This window comes from Dermacentor albipictus, chromosome 8 (genome assembly GCF_038994185.2).
Source record: "Dermacentor albipictus isolate Rhodes 1998 colony chromosome 8, USDA_Dalb.pri_finalv2, whole genome shotgun sequence".
NCBI classification, from domain to species: Eukaryota; Metazoa; Arthropoda; class Arachnida; order Ixodida; family Ixodidae; genus Dermacentor; species Dermacentor albipictus.
In genome coordinates, this window is record NC_091828.1 from 47,176,921 (window position 1) to 47,196,351 (window position 19,431).

General features: G+C 44.7%; 1 protein-coding gene across 1 annotated transcript in view; it reads left to right on the forward strand.

The window, feature by feature from the left end:
* The window catches only part of LOC135909727 (fatty acid synthase-like), a 140,872-nt gene that overhangs the window by 16,895 nt on the left and 104,546 nt on the right, over window positions 1–19,431 (forward strand). The window contains exons 6-9 of the mRNA XM_065441788.2: window positions 5,116–5,505; window positions 13,969–14,158; window positions 16,092–16,321; window positions 19,080–19,283. Of these exons, the coding sequence (XP_065297860.1) occupies window positions 5,116–5,505; window positions 13,969–14,158; window positions 16,092–16,321; window positions 19,080–19,283 (1,014 nt within the window). The remainder of the gene's footprint in view (window positions 1–5,115; window positions 5,506–13,968; window positions 14,159–16,091; window positions 16,322–19,079; window positions 19,284–19,431) is intronic.

Genomic DNA, 19,431 nt, shown 5'->3' on the forward strand with positions numbered 1-19,431 from the left:
GAAATTTAGGCTAGGCACGTACTTTCCACCTAAGGGTTATACCTTGACTACGGGCTAACATTCTTTGTGCAGTTTAAACATTCACCAGAAAGCAAAAAAAGATATAAAATGTTATTTAAGAACTTTTGTAACAATCACCCGTACTAAATATTAGAAAACAATGCTCAAGACAGGCACAGTACAAAGCTTGATCCGATGAAAACATTGCTTTATATCTAATCCCACTTATAAAACATCACAATGTCGTGGCTGAAACATACACTTACTTCAATGTCCTTTTCTGGACTGTGAAAAGAAGGACCTCCGAGCGGAAATACACGAAATAATTGTGTTATTAGGTAGTAATTGTGTTAAAGAGTAGAAATGTGTTTCGTAATTGTAGACGATTGCCGCACGCAGCATCAAACGTACAAGGCTTAGCGTGAACATCTACTGGAATTGACATGATGAAATATTGTGTAACGTATAGCTCATCGCATCAGAAAAACGGTTTACCATACCTAAGTGCACTGAACTCGAAAGAATGAATGTCACTGGTTGTAGGAATCAGAATATTGAAATAGAGCCTTGATTTCTGAGTAAGGTCTTAGAGATTGCAAGCTTTTTGATGAAAAATCAAATCAAAATAAATGAAATCATTTTCATTTTCTAGAAAGAATAGATTCTGGAGGAGTTAACTGGCTAAAAAATATGGATAGCGTGACTGGTCCAATGAAGCATTTGTGAGGCAGTTGGGAATACAACAAATAATATCCAGGAAGCACACTACATAATATGATCGATAAAAATTAATAATATTATACACACACTAAACAAATGAATTATTCAATTATTTAGGTCATTAGATTATGCGAAATTATATTTATTCTGAAAGGACGTATGAAAACCAGATAATGCGTAATAAAATAAGAGAGACAACCATAAAAACCATAAAAAGCAAGATTGAAAAGAATGAAATACCACAGCTGTAATATGCAACATCAATTCATTTGATACGTTTTTTCTATCATACCATGTAGAATAATGTCAGAAAAGTAAAAACAAGAGAAGATAAAGGAAGGAGAGCACACAATAAGTGCAGACTCACGACATTTACTCAAAGTGGCAAACTAATCCCAAAAGAGATATCGCATTACAGTTAAATGCATTTGTGAATCATAAACGGCCACTGATGATCGCCGAGTTAGTGCTATACGTGAAACCTACAATATTTTTGATCGTTGGGCAAGTCATATTAGAGTGGAGTAAAATACATAAATTTCATTTGGATATCTCTATAGGCGCTCTTGAAAAATTATGATGGTACCTTATTTTTTTTATTCCGTAATTACGGAGTTTCTAACGTTATACTTCCATCTACAAACATTCCGCGCTCTTGTATTTTTTTTTTTGATGGCCAATGATTTTCAAATCTGTTTACTACGGTCGCTGGAACATTTATTTGAAATGCAAGAAACATCGACAAAATGCGGTGCAGTGGATTCCGCGTAAAAATTTTTCATTTCTGCTTTATTTACACATGATCCCCTCAGAAAAACATCAACGTCAATGCGGCGTATTTGAATCCATGTAAAATGCAGATAAGATACCCTTGACCGATTTAAATCGAATTTTCTCCAATAGAAACAGAAAATAAGTGCTAATAACCGTAGTCAGCAGATTTACTAATAAATGGCCGAATGTTTTACATGCATTTCCTAAAGTCGGCATATTTCAAAATCGATAATGGAAGTTTACAGATCAGTGACTGTGCGCTAAAAGTAAATATCGAAGTTGTTTAAATACTACGCCTTACAGCATCCAAGGCGGAAAACGTTGATACAGGAATTTTCAGTTTACGTGACTTGCAGCGATTGCAGCAATTATGAGAAATTACGCAGAAGTTTCGCTCAAATACTGTGGTACGCTTCAAAGCGATGTATCGTGCATTAGTTTGGCCAGTTTGAAGATATTTTGTGCGTAGTTGAGAGAAGTGCAATATCTGTGTTCTTCCTCAGTTACCGGCTGGTTAATTCGATGGTATCGTGTTTCAAGTTTTCGCTATGTTGAAGAATTTCTTGTGAAAACATTGACTAACTAAATCAAAAGGTCTGCTGGCTAAGCTGACTATTTACGCAATGCAAAAAATGCAAAAAAAATGAAAAATTCAAAAACAAATCCAATGGACCAAAAAAAAAACCTTATCGAATTCCGTGCAGTGGTTGCCGAGATTTATCTTTTCTCCATTCTCGTACATTCAAGTAGGAGCGCCTCAACTAAGACTTACTCATAACGTGATTCGCAAAGGTGATTTATATGTATGCTATAGTGAATATCTCAAGAAGCCTCTTTAGAACCTGAAGCTTGTAGTTCAAGTGATAAATTATAGTGAAGCACGCGCTATAGGTTTCAGGAGACATTATCTTGCAGGGAAAGGGCGGAATAACGTGATGTCAGCGGCTAAAATTAGTACAACTTACAAGTGTTCATTCGGCGCTGAAGCCCAGTGATGTTTTTTTCGTTACAATAGCCGCTTTCAAAACCGGAGAGCGGAACTGGGGCGGACCGTGTGTGCGATGCACGAGCAACCCAATTGAAACGCTACCGCTCAAGATGGACGTAACTGTCGCAGTCAATTTTTCCGCTGGTCGAGCGGCAAGTGAGCAGACTGCTTAGGTGGCCGCAGAAGCGAAGCGAGGCTAAATAAAAAAAAGAAACACTCCGTTGCATTATGTGCCGAGAACACACTATGAATGTTATTTTTGTCCCCCTTTCTACATTAACACGCCCGTACGGCACGGCACACGAGATTTTTCGCATTGAGTTCGCATCGGAAAGCCGCCGCCGTGATCAAACCGTTGACATCGTGAGCAGCACAACACAATAGCGATCGATCCATCACAGGGTGTAAAAATGGATCATTGAAGTCTAGCTGCTCTCTACCAGGACAAGATGTACGCAACATTTCCGTCACTACGTGTAGCGGAGCATCAGCACCATTTTTGTCGAGTGATGTTGAACTGATTGTGACTTGCATGATGTGTTTTCTGAGACGTTGCCCACATCTGCACGGTATACCTTGGTAGTCCATGGCTAATGCGAATAGCCTAATTTGGTAACTACATTCAGAGTACGGTATGTCTGCTTACATGTCCCGTACATTTCAAACCTCTTTCACTCTATCTGTGCTCATTATGCACAGTCCAATTGGTAGAGCATAGGAGTATTGGGCTAAAGCTACTTTGTTCGAAGCCAACATTCATACCAACTTCGGTCACTGGCCATGTTACGCGCTTCGAGTCTTTCTAGAGAACATGAGGCACCTAATATGTGCTTCTCGCCCGTAAAACTATCTCACGTAAACTTTGCTCTGTGCGCATGTGCCACTGGCTATGTTACACATGTTGATGAACATTTTTGACGCCAACCCGTGTCAATGGGCATATGTGCTACACTCTTAGACAAAGGTACGCCCTTCAGGGTGTATATGTACCACGCAACAATAATCGTAATCTGGATTGTTTGCATTTCCTTTCTTGAAAACGCCCCGCCCGCTACTTTCCTGTCGGGAATGCTATGTCATGCTGATAAGGCGCATGCCGTTCTTTACTGCGAAGTACCGGGCTCACAGCTTTAAAGAAAGGAAATGCGGACAACACAGATGACGTTTATTGTTGTGTGGCAAGATACAACCCAACGGGTGTACTATTGTTTTGCACTCTTAAAACGGTTGCACCTTTTGGGGTGTATATTTGTCCCGCAACAATAATGGTCATATGCCTTGCTTGCGTTTCCTTTCCTGAAAACTCGGCGATCGCTACTTTCCTGTCGAGAATGCTGCGTCACACTCACAACGTGCATGCCGTTCGTGACCAGGCTCGCAGCGTTAAAAAAGGAAACACGGGCAACACAGATGACGATTATTGTTGTGGGACAAGGTACGCCCCAAAGCGAGTAAATTTTTTTAAGAGCGCAGAGTGTACTTGATATGTGCCACTATTAACATATTTTACGCCTACTTCAGTCACTGCGTGTGCAACGCACGGTAAACATCCTCTTTCAGTCTAAAAAAAAATGACGCGTAATTGATCCATTGGAGTTAATTGACGATTTTAATGCGCCTGGCAATATATCCTCAGAAGAGTGTGCAATTGTTGATCACATTTTTTACGTGGTGATCATTATGAAAAGGGGCCAATGGTCTGTGGCACACATCCAGTTACAGAAGTTGGCAGGAAACAGGTTTACTCAATAGTGGCATATATGCCAATTGGCACCTACTCTTTGACCCAAGCTGGCAATAACCATGTTCATCGAAAAGTGGCACATACTGAATTAATCATACCTAGTGTTCCAAACTGGAACAAAAGAGATTCATTAACGAGCAGTACATACCCATTCTCACATAAAGTGGTGACAAGTTGGTGTGAAACGTATTCATTGAAGAGAGACACATACCTAGTGTTCCATAATCAGTGACCCAAGTTTCCCCGACGCTTTCCTTCGAACCCACATGATGCTATACTACCTGTTTACACAGGTTGGTGTGAAAGAGGATGGGCGCCCATCTCATACCTATAACACGCCAGTGTTGCAGAATGCTAGCCACATTTAAAAATCATTTAAATCGTTTCTGTTGCTAGGCGGAATGAAAGCCGCGTCATTAACATTTAGACAATGATGTGTGAGTATATAGCGCGTTTCAGACACGCGCCGTGCGTAGGCGTTGCGCGGCCGACGGCGTATGACGCAGTCTGTCCAGAGAAAGGCACGAGGGAACCCGGAATGCAGTGCGCACGTTATGCATGACGCGTTTCGGCTGTGGCAACTCACTCTCTGGGTATATTTCTTTAATGGTGATGATCTCAATGATGTTGAAGTCATTTCACAACACTTGCCGCCAGATATTTCCTTCTTTTTAGTGATACGAGTATTTGCGATGTTTTACTTATGTAGAGTTCTATGGAATCGTTTACATACTTACACCCCAATACAAAAACTGTGTCACCAGAGTCAAGTGCAAGTGACACATCAAGGTAACGAGGACCCTGCAGCGGAGTGCAGTGCCAATGTTTTTTTTTTGCATAATGATATACACCGACGGTAATGCTTATTTCATTACCGTTGTCTTCGCAGCGCACATTGGATCGAGTTGAAGCCGAATCGCCGTACCCAGACTCGGGGTATGCCCTCCTGAATCGAGTCGGTCAGCCAAGCGTGAAGTTGTTCCCGTATCGAGGCTTTGCAATTGTACCCGTGGACAACTCGGGCAGGACGACCGTTAAGGTAGCCGAGCGGGCTCCGTCCGAAAAGCGACCCCTCTGGTTTGTATTCACTGGCGTCGGCTGCCAGTGGAAAGGCATGGCGCGCCAGATGATGCATTTTGAAGTCTTTGCTGACTCTATCCGCAAGTCTCACGTATTACTGCAAGAGCAACACGGAGTCGACCTGATCGATCTGCTGACCTCTGACGAGCCCCGATGCAAGACAATCGGGGGATCTTTTGCCTCAATTGTTTCAAGTCAGGTGCGTACAATAATTCGTATTAAAATTCCTATAGGACAATCTCAGTGAATGTCGACCGTGCGATCTCGCTATTCTCTTTGTTGCTCATGCTTTGTCGTCTCGGTTGCTTCTGAAAGGTGCGGACAACATACATACATGCATGCATGCATGCAAGCATACATACATACATACATACATACATACATACATACATACATACATACATACATACATACATACATACATACATACATACATACATACATACATACATACATACATACATACATACATACATATAGATAGATAGATAGATAGATAGATAGATAGATAGATAGATAGATAGATAGATAGATAGATAGATAGATAGACAGACAGACAGACAGACAGACAGACAGACAGACAGACAGACAGACAGACAGACAGAAAGACATACAGACAGACAGACAGACAGACAGATAGATAGATAGATAGATAGATAGATAGATAGATAGATAGATAGATAGATAGATAGATAGATAGATAGATAGATAGATAGATAGATAGATAGATAGATAGATAGATAGATAGATAGATAGATAGATAGATAGATAGATAGATAGATAGATAGATAGATAGATAGATAGATAGATAGATAGATAGCCAGCCAGCCCCAGTGATCAGACGAAATGCACATGACTAGAATATCTGTGAACATTTGGCTCGCCAGTTCCGTATGGCAGTTCGACTGCGTGCGGTGAGCAATTTCGAACTTGCGTTTATCCTAAAACCAACACAAGATGTCCTCCACTACATGCAAAAACAATCGGCCGCGATTTTTCAGAAGCTCCCATGGAGCTCTATTATGCACTGACGCTTTGCTGATGTCATTGCCGTGAAAACAAACGTATACGCAAGAATACAATACTCTTTGAGCCAGCTCTCCTGACCAAACTGTAGTATGCAGAATTCTATTTCCATGACGCCTGCAATGCCGCCTTGATATATCATGACTCATCCGATGTGCATGTTCACAGTCGGGAATAGTGTTTGTGAGGGCTGCTTATGAGAGATAATGCTGCTTATGAGAGAGGCTGATAATGAGCTGTTCTATCAAACGTTTAACTACTTTTTTCTTTCGCCAATCAGGCAAAATACTGCGAAAAAACGATGGCAAACAGGACGAGCAGATCCTTCAAGCACTTTTCTACACCTGTATGTCATTACGTATTACCGCAGTTTATCGGCATGGAGACCACGGAGCATAAAGCTGGTTTTTTATCCTTCACTGGATGTGTTTATTCGATATTCTAAATCACACAACTCTAATTCAAATATTTTTATTGCAACTTTCTCGACGAATAATTGTACATATCAAACTAGAGCGCACGTGCCAATAAATTCTTATTCAATACCAAACACACTATCTCATACAGAAAAGTGAACCAGAAACACTGTTTTAAGTGTTCGATTAACAAGAGCACTTTGAAGATCGAATATGCGAAAACCAACCCTGATCTATTGAAATCAATTTTCAGGTACGGAAGTAGAACCCGGCATGCCTAAAATACACCAGACCCTTAGCTTGAGTCCTCCTCACAGCGGCGAGGACCAGCTGATTGTACGCGCTGGCACTCGCCTTTACATTTAGCCACTGCAGTGTGTCGTCTGTATACTGGGTTTCTGCGTTCTTTTCGTGTTCTTCTTCCCTGAAAAACATGCATGGAGCCCTTATCTTTGCCTAAATCTTTGCTGTTAGTCAATAAATTCTGGACTTTTCACATAAGTATTTTGCATTCATGAGTCCAAGCGAAAAAGAAAAAGAAACGAGCAAATGACCGACCGAATGAAGCATGCGCAATGTAAATAAACAAGAACATAAGGCGTCACGAAGCTCTTTCCTGAACATATAAACAAATTCACAAACACTAATGACCAGAAAAAACTCCTTTACATGCTTGTTATCTAATAAATCCGAACTTATTAAAGCGATACCTGGGCACTTCAACGTTGTGGGTAAATTGAACGCTCATTTCCGTTTCAAATCCTCACGCAAGTGTTGGGAAAATCACAAAGTTTTGAACGGACTAAAATAAAATAATCGTTTATGCTCATGAGTGGTTACAAGAGACGCACTTTCAAAACTTGAAAAAAAAAATACAGACAAACAATGAAAAATCTCTTTTCGAATGAAACGACATACCTTAATTGCAAATTTCTGATTGCATTGCATAATTCGTTGATATTGTCATGTAGTAGCAGCAAATATTACGAGAAAGCAGCAGAACTGTTATTAACCAAACTAGCGCTTTATTGGGTGAGCTTGTGCCCTCAAAAACAGGCTACACTCAAAGAGCAATGATAGCGGCGAACACAGTCGGCGACCGTCGAAAATCTGATCAGAGACTCAAGCTCGTCGACTTTTATACATCAGTCATCGCAGGTTCCAGAGTAATCGCTGGGACCCGCATGTCTTCCAGAAAGTTCTGCATCATTCGCGATGAAAGACATCAGTGCGATTAAATCAGATTACACAAGGTTCGGTGAGAACTGACTGTGGATAGAACCATCAATAACGTTCGAGAACCTTCCGATACATGCAAGCGCGTCCTGCCCTTTGCGATAACATTAGTTCGGCGGTGAAAGGCGGTAAACTGATAAAGATAAAGAAGTACACGTGTCAATACCCCCTCCTAAAAAGCATCGTCCCGATACCAAAACATAAGAGTCCGAAACACAAAACGTCGATTATGAAATAAAAGTAACGAAACAACGAAAATAAACAAAGTCCAAAGTAACACAGTCCAAAAAGAAACGGAAGTGCAAAGGTCATCTACGCAAAGTAGCAAACTGCATTAGCGCTGGTAAAACGTCTTAAGTCGCACAAAGTAGGCTATTTCAGGTCGTGAGCAGCGCTGCTGTGATAGCAAAATGCCGTGTGGTACGACCTCATAGTCCAATGCACGAATGCGTCGGATGATCTTGTAGGGTCCGAAACAGTGACGTAAACACTTCTCGCTAGGTCCTTGTAGGCCTATTCGGGTCCAAAGCCAAACGCTGTCGCCGGGCTGGTACTGGGTGCAGAGCAGTCGAAGGTTGTAGCATCGGCTGTCGGTCCTCTGCTGGTTCTGCTCATCCGTAGGCGGGCGATCTGTCGGGTGTCCTCGACGCGCTGAATATTAGTGGGGACGTCCAGATTCTCTTCGTCTGTGACATGTGGCAGCAGGGCGTCGAGATTCACCGCCGGGTTCCTGCCGTAAACCAGCTTGATCGGCGTGACCTGTGTTGTTTCTTGCACCGTCGTGTTGTAAGCGAAGGTTACGTACAGCAGGACAACATCGCAGGTCTTGTGTTCGACGTCGACGTACATTACTAGCGTGTCGGCGAGGGTCTTATTCAGGCGTTTCGTAAGACTGTTCGTCCAAGGGCGGTAGGCAGTTGTCCTCCTGTGGCTTGTCTTGCTGTATTGCTTCGGTGAGCTCCGCTTTAAAGGCCGTTCCTCTGTCGAAGATGAGGACTTCTAGGGCGCCATTTCGCAGCAGGATGTTCTCGAAGAAGAACTGTGCCACTTCGGCTGCGCTGCCTTTCGGCAGAGCTTTCCTTTCAGCGAAGCGGGTGAAGTAGTTCGTCGCCCCGAGAATCTACTTATTTGCGTTTGTTGACGTCGGAAAGGGCCCCAACAAGTCCATCCCGACCTGCTGAAATTGTCGGCAATGAGGCTCGATTGGTCACAGTAATCCCGCTGGCCTAGTCGGTGGTGTCTTGCGCCGCTGAGAGTCTCGGCAGGCCTTAACATAAGGGGCGACGTCGGCGGTCAGGTGCGGCCAGTAATACTTTTCATGTATGCTCCATAGCGTTCGAGAGAATCCGAGGGGCCCAGCGGCCGGATTGTCATGTAGGGCGTGCAATATTTCTGGACGCAGCGCTGAGGAAACAACAAGAAGGTAGTCGGCGCGGACAGGTTCAAAGCCCTTCTTTACGGGTAGTTTGTTTTGAAGGGAGGATGAAGACAATTCTCGCCTAAATGCGAAAGAGACAACGTCGGTGTTCCCTTACAAATATTCGAAGAGGTTTTTTAACTGCGGCCATGCTCGTTGCTGTTTAGCGAAGTCTTCCTAGTTTATTATTCAAGTAAGGCGTCGTTATCCTCGTCATCTCGGAGTGGCGGGTCAATGGCAGCACGTGATAAGCAGTCGGCATTAGCGTGTTTTCGTCCAGACTTGTAGGTTACAGTGATGTGGTAGTCTTGCATTCTGAGGCTCCAGTGCGCCAGCTCTCTTTAAGGGTCATTTAAGTTCGCTAGCCAACACAACGCGTGATAGTGGCTGATGACTTTGAATGGCCTGCTATATAGGTAATGGCTTAATTTCGCTGTAGCCCAAATGAAGGCGAGGTATTCCTTTTCGGTCGTAGAATAATTGCCTTCCGCTTTTGACTGAGACCGGCTAGCCTATGATATCACCCGTTCAAGGCAATCTTTCTTCTGGACTAGGACGGTACCGAGGCCTAGGCCTAGGCGTCAATGTAGGTTTCGATATCGGCGTCCTCGTCGAAGTGCGCGAGTACTGGCGGCGACTGCATGAGTCGGTTTGAGTTCTTGAAATGCGTTGGCCTGCGGCGTTCCCCACTTAAACTCGCCATCGCATTTAGGTGTGTCAGTGGCTCAGCGATGCGCGAGAAGTCATTTGCAGAGCACCTTTAGTAGGCACACATGCCACGGAATCGACGCATTGTCTTCTTGTCGATATGCTGCGGGAATTTTGCGATGACGTCTGTTTTCTGCGGGTCAGGATGGACTCCAGATTTGCTGATGACGTGGCCCAGGAACAGAAGCTCGTCTTAAGCGAAGCGGCATTTTTCCAACTTCAGAGTGAGCCCTGATGACTTGATGGCCTCTAGTATTGTTTCAAGGCACCTAAGGGGATGGTCGAAATTTCCGACGAAGACGACAACGTCATCTAACTAAAGAAGGCAGGTCTGAAACTTCAATCTTGATAACATTGTGTCCATGAAGCGCTGGAAGGTTGCAGGCGCCGAGCACAGTCGGAGTGACATGACCTTCAACTCGTAGAGGCCGCCTGGCGGGACGAAGGTCCTCTTTTCCTGATCCCTCTTGTCGACTTCTATTTGCCAGTAGCCAGTCTTGAGATCCACAGACGAGGAGTATTTAGCTGTGCAGAGCCGATCCAATGTATTATCTATCTGTGGCAGGCGGTACTACAGTCGACGATAATTGACGCAAAGACGCAGGGTTCCATCCTTTTTCTTCAGCAAAGCTACAGGAGGAGCCCATGGGCTTTTTTGACGGCTGGATGATGGTCACGCAACATTTCGTAGACTAGTTACCTTATATCGTCGCGTTCTTGCGTCGAAATTTGGGAAGGGCTCTGGTGGAGTGGTCGAGCGCGCTCTTCTGTTATTATGCGATGCTTTGCAACTGGAGTTCATCGACTCCTTGATGACGTCGAAAAGCAGTCTGTATATCGTTGAGAATACTTCTCAGGTGTTTCTGCATGCTCATGGAAAGACTTAGATTTATGTCGAAGTCCGATTCTTTAACTATGGTAGTCGGGACAGATACGGCAGAATCCGACAGGACAAACGCATTGCCTGTTTCTTCAACTTCATCAATGTATGGTATGGTCGTGCCCTTGTTGATGTGCTTGAATTTGTGGCTGAAGTTTGTCAGCATGACTTTCTCTTTGCCTTCGTGCAGCAAGGCGATCACTCTTGCGACGCAAATTTCACGATTAAGCAGTAGGCGCCGGTCGCCCTCGATGGCACCTTCTACGTCTGGGGGCGTTTCGGTACCGACGGAATTAACAGTGCTGGAGCGAGGCGGGATGCTCACTTGATGCTTGAGCACACTCAAGGCGTGGTGATTACGTCAGCTGTCTGGTGGTATAACTAGATCTTCCGACAGCGTTATCAATCTTGACTTTAGGTCGATGACTGCACCGTGTTGTTTCAAGAAGCCCATGCCGAGAATGACACCTCGTGAAGACTGCTGGAGGATAATGAAAGTGGCGGTACGTCCGGTCATGAACCATAACTCTAGCCGTGCAGATTCCAGTTGGGGTTATTGGGTGTTCTCCAACGGTCCGAATTTGGGGGCCTTCCCACACAGTCTTAACTTTCCTCAACTCATTCACGAAGGGTCCACTCAGGACGGAGTAGTCGGCTCCTGTGTCTACTAATGCGACGTCTGCGTGACCATCGAGAAGCATGTCGAGGTCGATGGTTCTTTTTCTTGCATTGCAGTTAGCTCTCGGCGTCGGATCGCGGCGGCGTCGCGTTGATGTTTGGTCGGTACGTCGCAGCATCAGGTCATTGGTCGGTGCGTTCTTTGCTTCCAGGCTTCGTCGGGATGGCGGTATGTCTTTGTTATGTTGTCGAGATAGTATCTCCGGTGGCTTCGTCCGCGGTGGAGGATCTTCGTCATTTTGACGAACAGCAAACGCGCATACATTAGTTGCTGCTTTTAGTTTTCATCAGTTGGGCTTGCAGAGCGGCCCCGGGCATGGCCAGTGTATGGTTGGCTTTGCGAGGACAGGTAACGGCCAGGTGACGGTGAACGGGATGGTCGTTGAGGGCTCCACTGTATGGAAGCGAGATCCCCAGCGATATCACGTGGGCATTCACCTTGCTTTGTCCGCGGGGCGTTGACGGTGACTCCTCGCAGTCCCATCGAGCGGTAAGGGTATTGGCGGGAGATGTGCCCTGCTTCTCCGCAGTGATAGGAAAGCGGACGGTGGTGGGGGCTGCACCGAACATCAGTCATCCTTCAAATGCTGCGCGAGGCGATGCGTTGGCGTGCTGGTAGTGAAGGTGGTGGACGACGGAACTGTGGTGTCAATGAGCCTTGTCGCCGGCGCAGAGGGGGCATGTAATGGCGGGCTACAGCGGCGTACGTCATCGCTTGCGGCTGACTTTGTTGCGATTCAGGGGCTACTCCGAGTGATTGATGGAGCTTCTCGCGTACTACGTTGGTAATCGAAGCCAGTTGAGTCTCCGACGAAGAGAACAGCTTCGAAAGCTCCTCCCGCACGACCTCTCTGAGTGTCGAGCAGGTCGTCGGTGCCAAGTGACTGAACTCCGGCGTAGTTTGTTGAGCTCGTGCGGTGGCTGAATTGCTGGTTCCGCATTTCCGGTGTATTCTCGATGCCGGCGGCATTTCGAAGAAACTCGTCGACGGTCTTCGGTGGGCTTCGTATCATTCCGCCGAAAAGTTGTTCCTTCACACCACGCATGAGCAGACTTCCTTTCTTATCCTTGGGCATTTCCCTGCCGAAGTGGCGGAACAGACGGCTCATTTCTTCCATAAAGAGGGCAACGTTCTCGTTAGGTAGCTGCACTCGGGTGTCTAGTTCATCTTGGGCTCGTTCTCTGCGTTCTACGCTTGTGAATGTCTGCAGGAAACTGCATCTGAGCAGGTCCCACGTCATTATGGCGGCTTCTTTATTCTCGAACCGCGTTCTGGCGGCGTCTTTCATTTTGCGAAAAAGTCATATCGCAGCTTGTCGTCCTAGTCCCAGTTGTTGAAAGCGGCGCTTTGTTCATAGGTCTCCTGCCAAGTTTCTTGGTCTTCAGATGAGTATCCATGGAAGATTGGTGGGTCCCGAGGTTGTTGTTGCAGAATGGGGGACGCTGGGAGAGCCATTGGGGTTGCCGACTTGTGCTTGATCCCTCTGGTCTTCTCGGGAAGAGGTCCGTATTGCGGTAGCAGTCCTTGCTGCCTGCGGTTAGCTCGCTAGTTCTTGGCGACGTAGGTGTTGTCCCGGGGCTTCGGGCTTGGATCGCAGCTTTGCGAGGGCGCCCGATACATGAACGCACAAGCACCTCCACCAGATGTCACGTAGTATTGACGGTGAAGAAAGCAGCAAAACTCTGATTAACGAAACTAGCATTTTACTGGGAGAACGTGTGCCCTAAAAGGAGGCTACACTCAAACAGCAACGATAGCGGCGAACACAGTGGGCGATCGCCGAAAATCTCATCAGCGCATCAAGCGCGTCGGCTTTTGCACATCAGTCATCGAAGGTTCCAGTGTAATCGCTTGGACTCGCGTGCATTCAAGAAAGTCCTACATGATTCCCCTCGTTCGATGAAATTAGATTACACAAGGTTCGGTGAGAACAGATAGCGGATAGAACCATCGATAACTTTCGAGAACCTTCCTATACATGCAAGCGCCTCCTGCGCTGTGCGATAATATTTGTTAGGCGGTGAAACGCAGTCACCCGATAAAGATAAACAAGTACACGTGTCAATATCAATCGTATAAACGAATAAAGTGCTGCGGCGTTCCCTCCTTTCCTTCTGTCGCCCAAGCTTTCAGAAATAGTTATCACTTTAGCCAATCACGCACCCTTGCTTTAATTTTCTGCAATACAACGACAGTTATTCGACACCAGGGCGACTGTGTTTGCTCAAATAAAGAATGTAGTTCTTTTTACAAGCCTCTGCCTTTTTGCTAACGGCTGTTGATGCGTCTTTCATTTGCAGGTAGCACTAGTGGACATGCTCCAGGCTTTGGGCATCCAACCGGACGGCATGGTGGGGCATTCTGCTGGCGAGGTTGGGTGTGCATATGCAGACGGAGGCCTTAACGCCAAGCAAGCTGTTCTTTCGGCCTACTGGCGGGGCCGCTGCATAGAACTGGGCTATGCGTTCGATGGTGCTATGGCTGCAGTAGGCAAGTATTGTCATGTTACATAGTTCTTAAACTTGTTACAGATGCTAACAGACGTGCATGGCGCCCCCTCTCTCCTTGCGGGTTGCAATATGACATAGCCAATGCCCCATCACGGCGGCCATCGACACATTTCATTTCACGAATTATGACTGTGTCAACATCTTGCTTAGTTTGTGCATTTTATCTTCTCGCCATGGTCTCAATGAGTTTTGCGTTACGGTGCACAGCACGAGGTCAGGAGTTGCGTTGCGCACCGCATCGATAGCATCCCCCTAAGCTGGAATTCAATAAATCCGTGTAGTTAGATTTAGGTGCACATTAAAGCTGGACAAATGTGTTCGAAGCGATAGGCGTAGTAACGTGCCATATTATGTACTGACCATTGTATCGGTGGAGAGAAAAAGCCGAAGTGTCATACTTCGAGCATACGAACTTTTTCATACACTATTTAGGAGTATCACGATGAGCCGACACAACTATTCAGGCAGCCTGGACCAAACAATGCTGAAGCCCGACGTTACATACTGTCAATCAATCCCCTTGACAAATTGTGCAGTCTATTCTTTGGAATGACATAAGTATCGCGTGTGAAGGTGAGACCCAGATGGAGTTCCTCTCTCATGGGAAAATAGTGGATTTTGTAGCTACTTAAGAATGATTTTGAGTTGCTTTTCGGGCATATTCGCAGGCAAGAGGTATGTTCATATGCCCAAACACGTGTCCTGGAAAGAGTGAGAGGAAAGATCGGTTTTCTGAGATTATGAGTGGCTGCAGACTTTGTGGCATAACAACAGTCATTGAGTTTTGTAACAAAAGTTCCCCAGCTCTTCGCTGAGTGGTATGCTTCACCGGCACAAGGATTCTCAAAATGGGGATTATGACACCCATGGGGGTAGTCGGCTTTTATCGGGGGGTCACCCATGAATGGTTCAAATATGGATTGATTCTGGTTTCCGGAAGAGAATATAATTTTCTATCTCCGTGCCCATACTCGTTCAACGCAGTTTTATTTGAGCAATTTCATCGTTTACTTTAACCCCTTAAATTTCATCGATTACTTTAAACCCTGAGGGTGATATGGGAACACCAACAATTTAAACTTTTGGTCACCACAAAGAAACCTTCACCCAACACGGTGTCCAAACAACAGCCAGTTTAGACTCAACCAACCCACAAAATTGGGCTTCTGCAGATGTGCTTGTACGAAGAGAGCAGTCACATTATTTTCAACAAAATGCAAGAATAAATCAGTCAGTGTTAAAAACATTACCAAGCACTTTGGTAGCTCTGTCTGCGGTGGTTATTGTGTTTTGCATAAATGAAAATGTAAATGCAGCAACATCGTTGAAAAAAGTAAATTTTCAGGCTACTTATAAAAGTCAGCGAGGGATTATAGCAGGTTTGGGACTAGTAAACAGGGTCAAGTTCTTCAAAAGTTTGAGCAAAACTAGGCCAGTGGATGGAGCGGCGTTATATCTTATTTCCAACCATACGCCTATTACGCGTTCATAAATTTTCACTTTGACTTGGTGGGCAATTGCCTGGAATCAAGTACAGTGAAGACCATGTAAAAATAATGCTTTCATTTTTCAGAACACCTATCGATTCCTAACGACATTGTCGCTTGGAAACTCTCGGAAGAATATTTATGGACTTGTACATTATTTTACGCCCATGTCACCACACATCTCATTTTAATTGTGTTCACTTTCTATGTTGGCACTTTCTGGCATGACGACTACATACAGATCAACGCGCCTTCATTCGTTTAAACGACATTCGGATAACGTCAAAGAGTGAAAAATTACACGTTCATTTGTTTCATAAAAACTGACCTGAGATGTAATTTTAGCATTCGTGCTGATGGAAGATTCACTTTCGAAAACTTCTTAACGAAGCAACGCATCATTCATTACGGAAAGTTTCCTTCTAGGACTCACGTGGGAAGAGGCAAAAAGACGTTGCCCCCCTGGTGTGTCCCCAGCTTGCCACAACGCGGATGATTCTGTGACAGTGTCTGGTACCATCGAAGCCGTGGAGACGATGGTCGCGCAACTCCAAGCCGAGAACATCTTTGCCCGCAAGATCGACAGCATGGGCGTGGCTTTCCACAGCAAACACATCGAAAGCATCGGTCCTGCCTTCCGGGAAGTGCTAAACAAGGTAATATAAGCCGGAAAGAGACGTATTATCGCTAAGGCTGCCAAATTTATGGAGGATGGACATCAGACGGGTGAGCAGGAGATGGACTTGTGACGTAAGACTACGACAGCGCCAGGAGCCGCGAGTCTGTAGTTGCAACAACGTTAAGTATTTTTAGACCTACCTGGTGACGAGTTACGAGAAATATCCACTAAAGTTGCCTGGGCAGGGCCTGCAGGAAAACTACAACTATGACGAAGGCGAAATCGACTTATAACAATGCAACAGACGATCAAAGAGGAAAACTTGTAGCTGGTCTAGCTGACAAATGATTTGAATGAATTTGTTTCATTGTTCTTCACTGAAAAAAGGCCAGTAAGAAATTTGGCCGTCACGAGAGAGTCAGTGATGGGCTCGGGAATTACTCTAAGCTGAGGACTGTCTCGTAAAGTTCGCATTGGTTTGCAGCACTTCCTTCTCAGCTTCGTATGAAGGCTGGAAAATCGTGAATTGAGTATGAATTGATGGTCGCTGTAAAGTACGTTCCGCATTTAAAAATGAGATGAACCTCTATAAAGGGAAAACTAAGCGAGGCGACTTTTATTCACGTCAAGATCTCGTTTCGCTTCTTCACTTTTCACCGGAAACGTCTTTGCTTCATATGTTCGAACTGAGGTTGATACTTTGCTGGAGCTGGGCTCGTACCTCTTTCTTCTTCAGCAGCATTTTCATCTTTATTTTAATGAAATCGGGTCGTCGTAATGGCCATGTGGTGCTAGGAACTGCGATAGCTGGTCCATACCAGCTTGAAACATAGGCGGAGCACTTGATACGCCGTGTATCCACCCTTACTTTGCAGGAGCACAAGAGTGAGTTCCCTGTTGAGAGCTTTTCGGCTTGCGTGTCAAGCCGATGTTGAGAGTGGGCCTATCCTCCTATACTGCCGTAGATTAGACGCGTAATATTCCCCCTTTATTTATGGAATAACAGTTAATTGGATATCCCCCGTGACCCTGACAGAATCCCTTTGTCTGCGTTACCAGACGTGTTGCCTACTCACTGTGCTTCACTCGGTACCCGATGTCAGCCATCTCCACGTGGCGTAATTTATTTCCGACATGCTCTAGAATAGAGACTAAGACTGATCTAGGCTTAGAAATGTCAGGAGACATTTTCACTCTGAGAACAATTGTTCCACTGAAGTCCGAAGTTGCCCTTACCATTCCTTAAAGCACTTCGTGTTCGTTTTTCCACGGCACACTCCTCCGCATGAACGCTATCCACTGCTAGTATTTCCGAACAGTCCAATTTCGCTTTGGGGAGAAAATGACGTGTCGCGTGCAGGACTCCTCAAACTCGATTCATGCCCCACAGTTACAGTGATTTTAGCTGCCATAAGCACATGTCGCCCTGAGAAAGACAAGTTCACTTGTCGAAACGTTGGCTCCGCCGTTCACCTTATTCTCGTTTTGTTCATGTCTTGCATTTCCATCTGCTGCCTTCCCCTGTTTTCGCCAGATATGAACAGAGCACAAACAAGTAAACCCGAGCGCGCAACAAATATTATTTCCACTAAAGTCCTTCCAAAATAGCAAAAACAGACTTCTTGTAAGACCAGGGATAGTGACATGCACTATCGTTACGCAGAACCTAACATTATAAATGCAACCAATTAGCAAGCAAGTGTTTCTGTTCTTACAAGGTAAGTAACGAAAGAAAAGTGCGAAATCCTCCTATTTCCACAATCATAATAAAAAATAACCGAAAAACGGCATATGTCTGTTACTTCTGTACAAAAAGCTGGAACTACGATTTCATTACTTCAAACATGAGCTTGCACGTATCAAATTTGATGGAGATTGTGCTCTAGCATTTCCACCTTCTGGACTTCACAAAACCGAAGTAAAAAGCCTATGATGCGTGCAAGTGCCAGCCCACTTTTATTCATTTAAGGATAGTTTGGCTTAAAAATATCTGAACTTGGCATTACAACAATAAATAGAAGGCGTGATGGGACATTGATACATATTTTGCCCACTGATTATGTATAATGTTTTGAAGGCATCCCAATTGGAAGCAGCGTCTTCAAGCTTAGAGACGTCACAAAGTGCTTCCTTCTGCAATAGAAATGTTTATGTAGATTCTTTTGGGATTAGGTTAGCTATGCTAAGTGCATTTTTCGACAGTCAGCGAATGTATAGTGCGCATGAAACTCGCAATTTCAAAGCAATGCACTGCAGCGTGAAATTGCACTAATTTTTGTACCAATGTCTTACACCAAATGAGTATACGAATGTTCTTCCATTGAATACTGCACGATAAAATGAATACGAGCAAAATGTACTGTAAAATAAATAGGTTTGATCACCGGCAGCCTTTATTGTGTTCAATTTACAGAAATCTGTTTTTCTTTGAAAAGACTATATATGTTACTTTCCTTTGTGTGGGAGTAATTTTAAGGTGAATTTATGTAATTTAAGCTGAATTGTATAACATCACAAGTGTCTTTAACAGGAGGTCCCGATACAGTCTTTGACTATGGAACCTCCTTATGTATACCACGCACATGTAGTTATTTCTATGTCTACTAATAAATCAATTATGAAATTAATAAATATATTGTGAAATTGAAGACCACCCAACATGTTTTACACAGTATTTCAATCCATTCAGCTTCAGATTGAGAATCATTAGAACCATCGAAAAACAATATTTGTAAATATCTAGGAGCCAATGCCATTCTGAAATACATTTCTCACTAAATCTGTCTATCGAGCAGGCCATACCGCAGCCTAAGCCACGCAGCAAGCGCTGGATCAGTACATCGGTGCCAGAGAGTCGCTGGCATGAACCTGGCTCGCAGCTATGCTCGGCGGAGTACCACACCAACAATTTCCTAAACCCCGTGCTCTTCCGGGATGCTCTCAAACATGTGCCCCAGGACGCCATCTTGCTGGAGATTGGACCACACTGCCTTTTGCAGGTGAGTAGGATGCTAAAATGATTGCCGCTTTCATCGCGGTTCGTCCTTACGCCCAAACCACGGGAGCGTACATTTTGTGAAAAGACCATGAGCTAGATGGTGCTATGCTACCTTCGAGGGTATCTATCTTCAGTTTCGTACTTGCCAC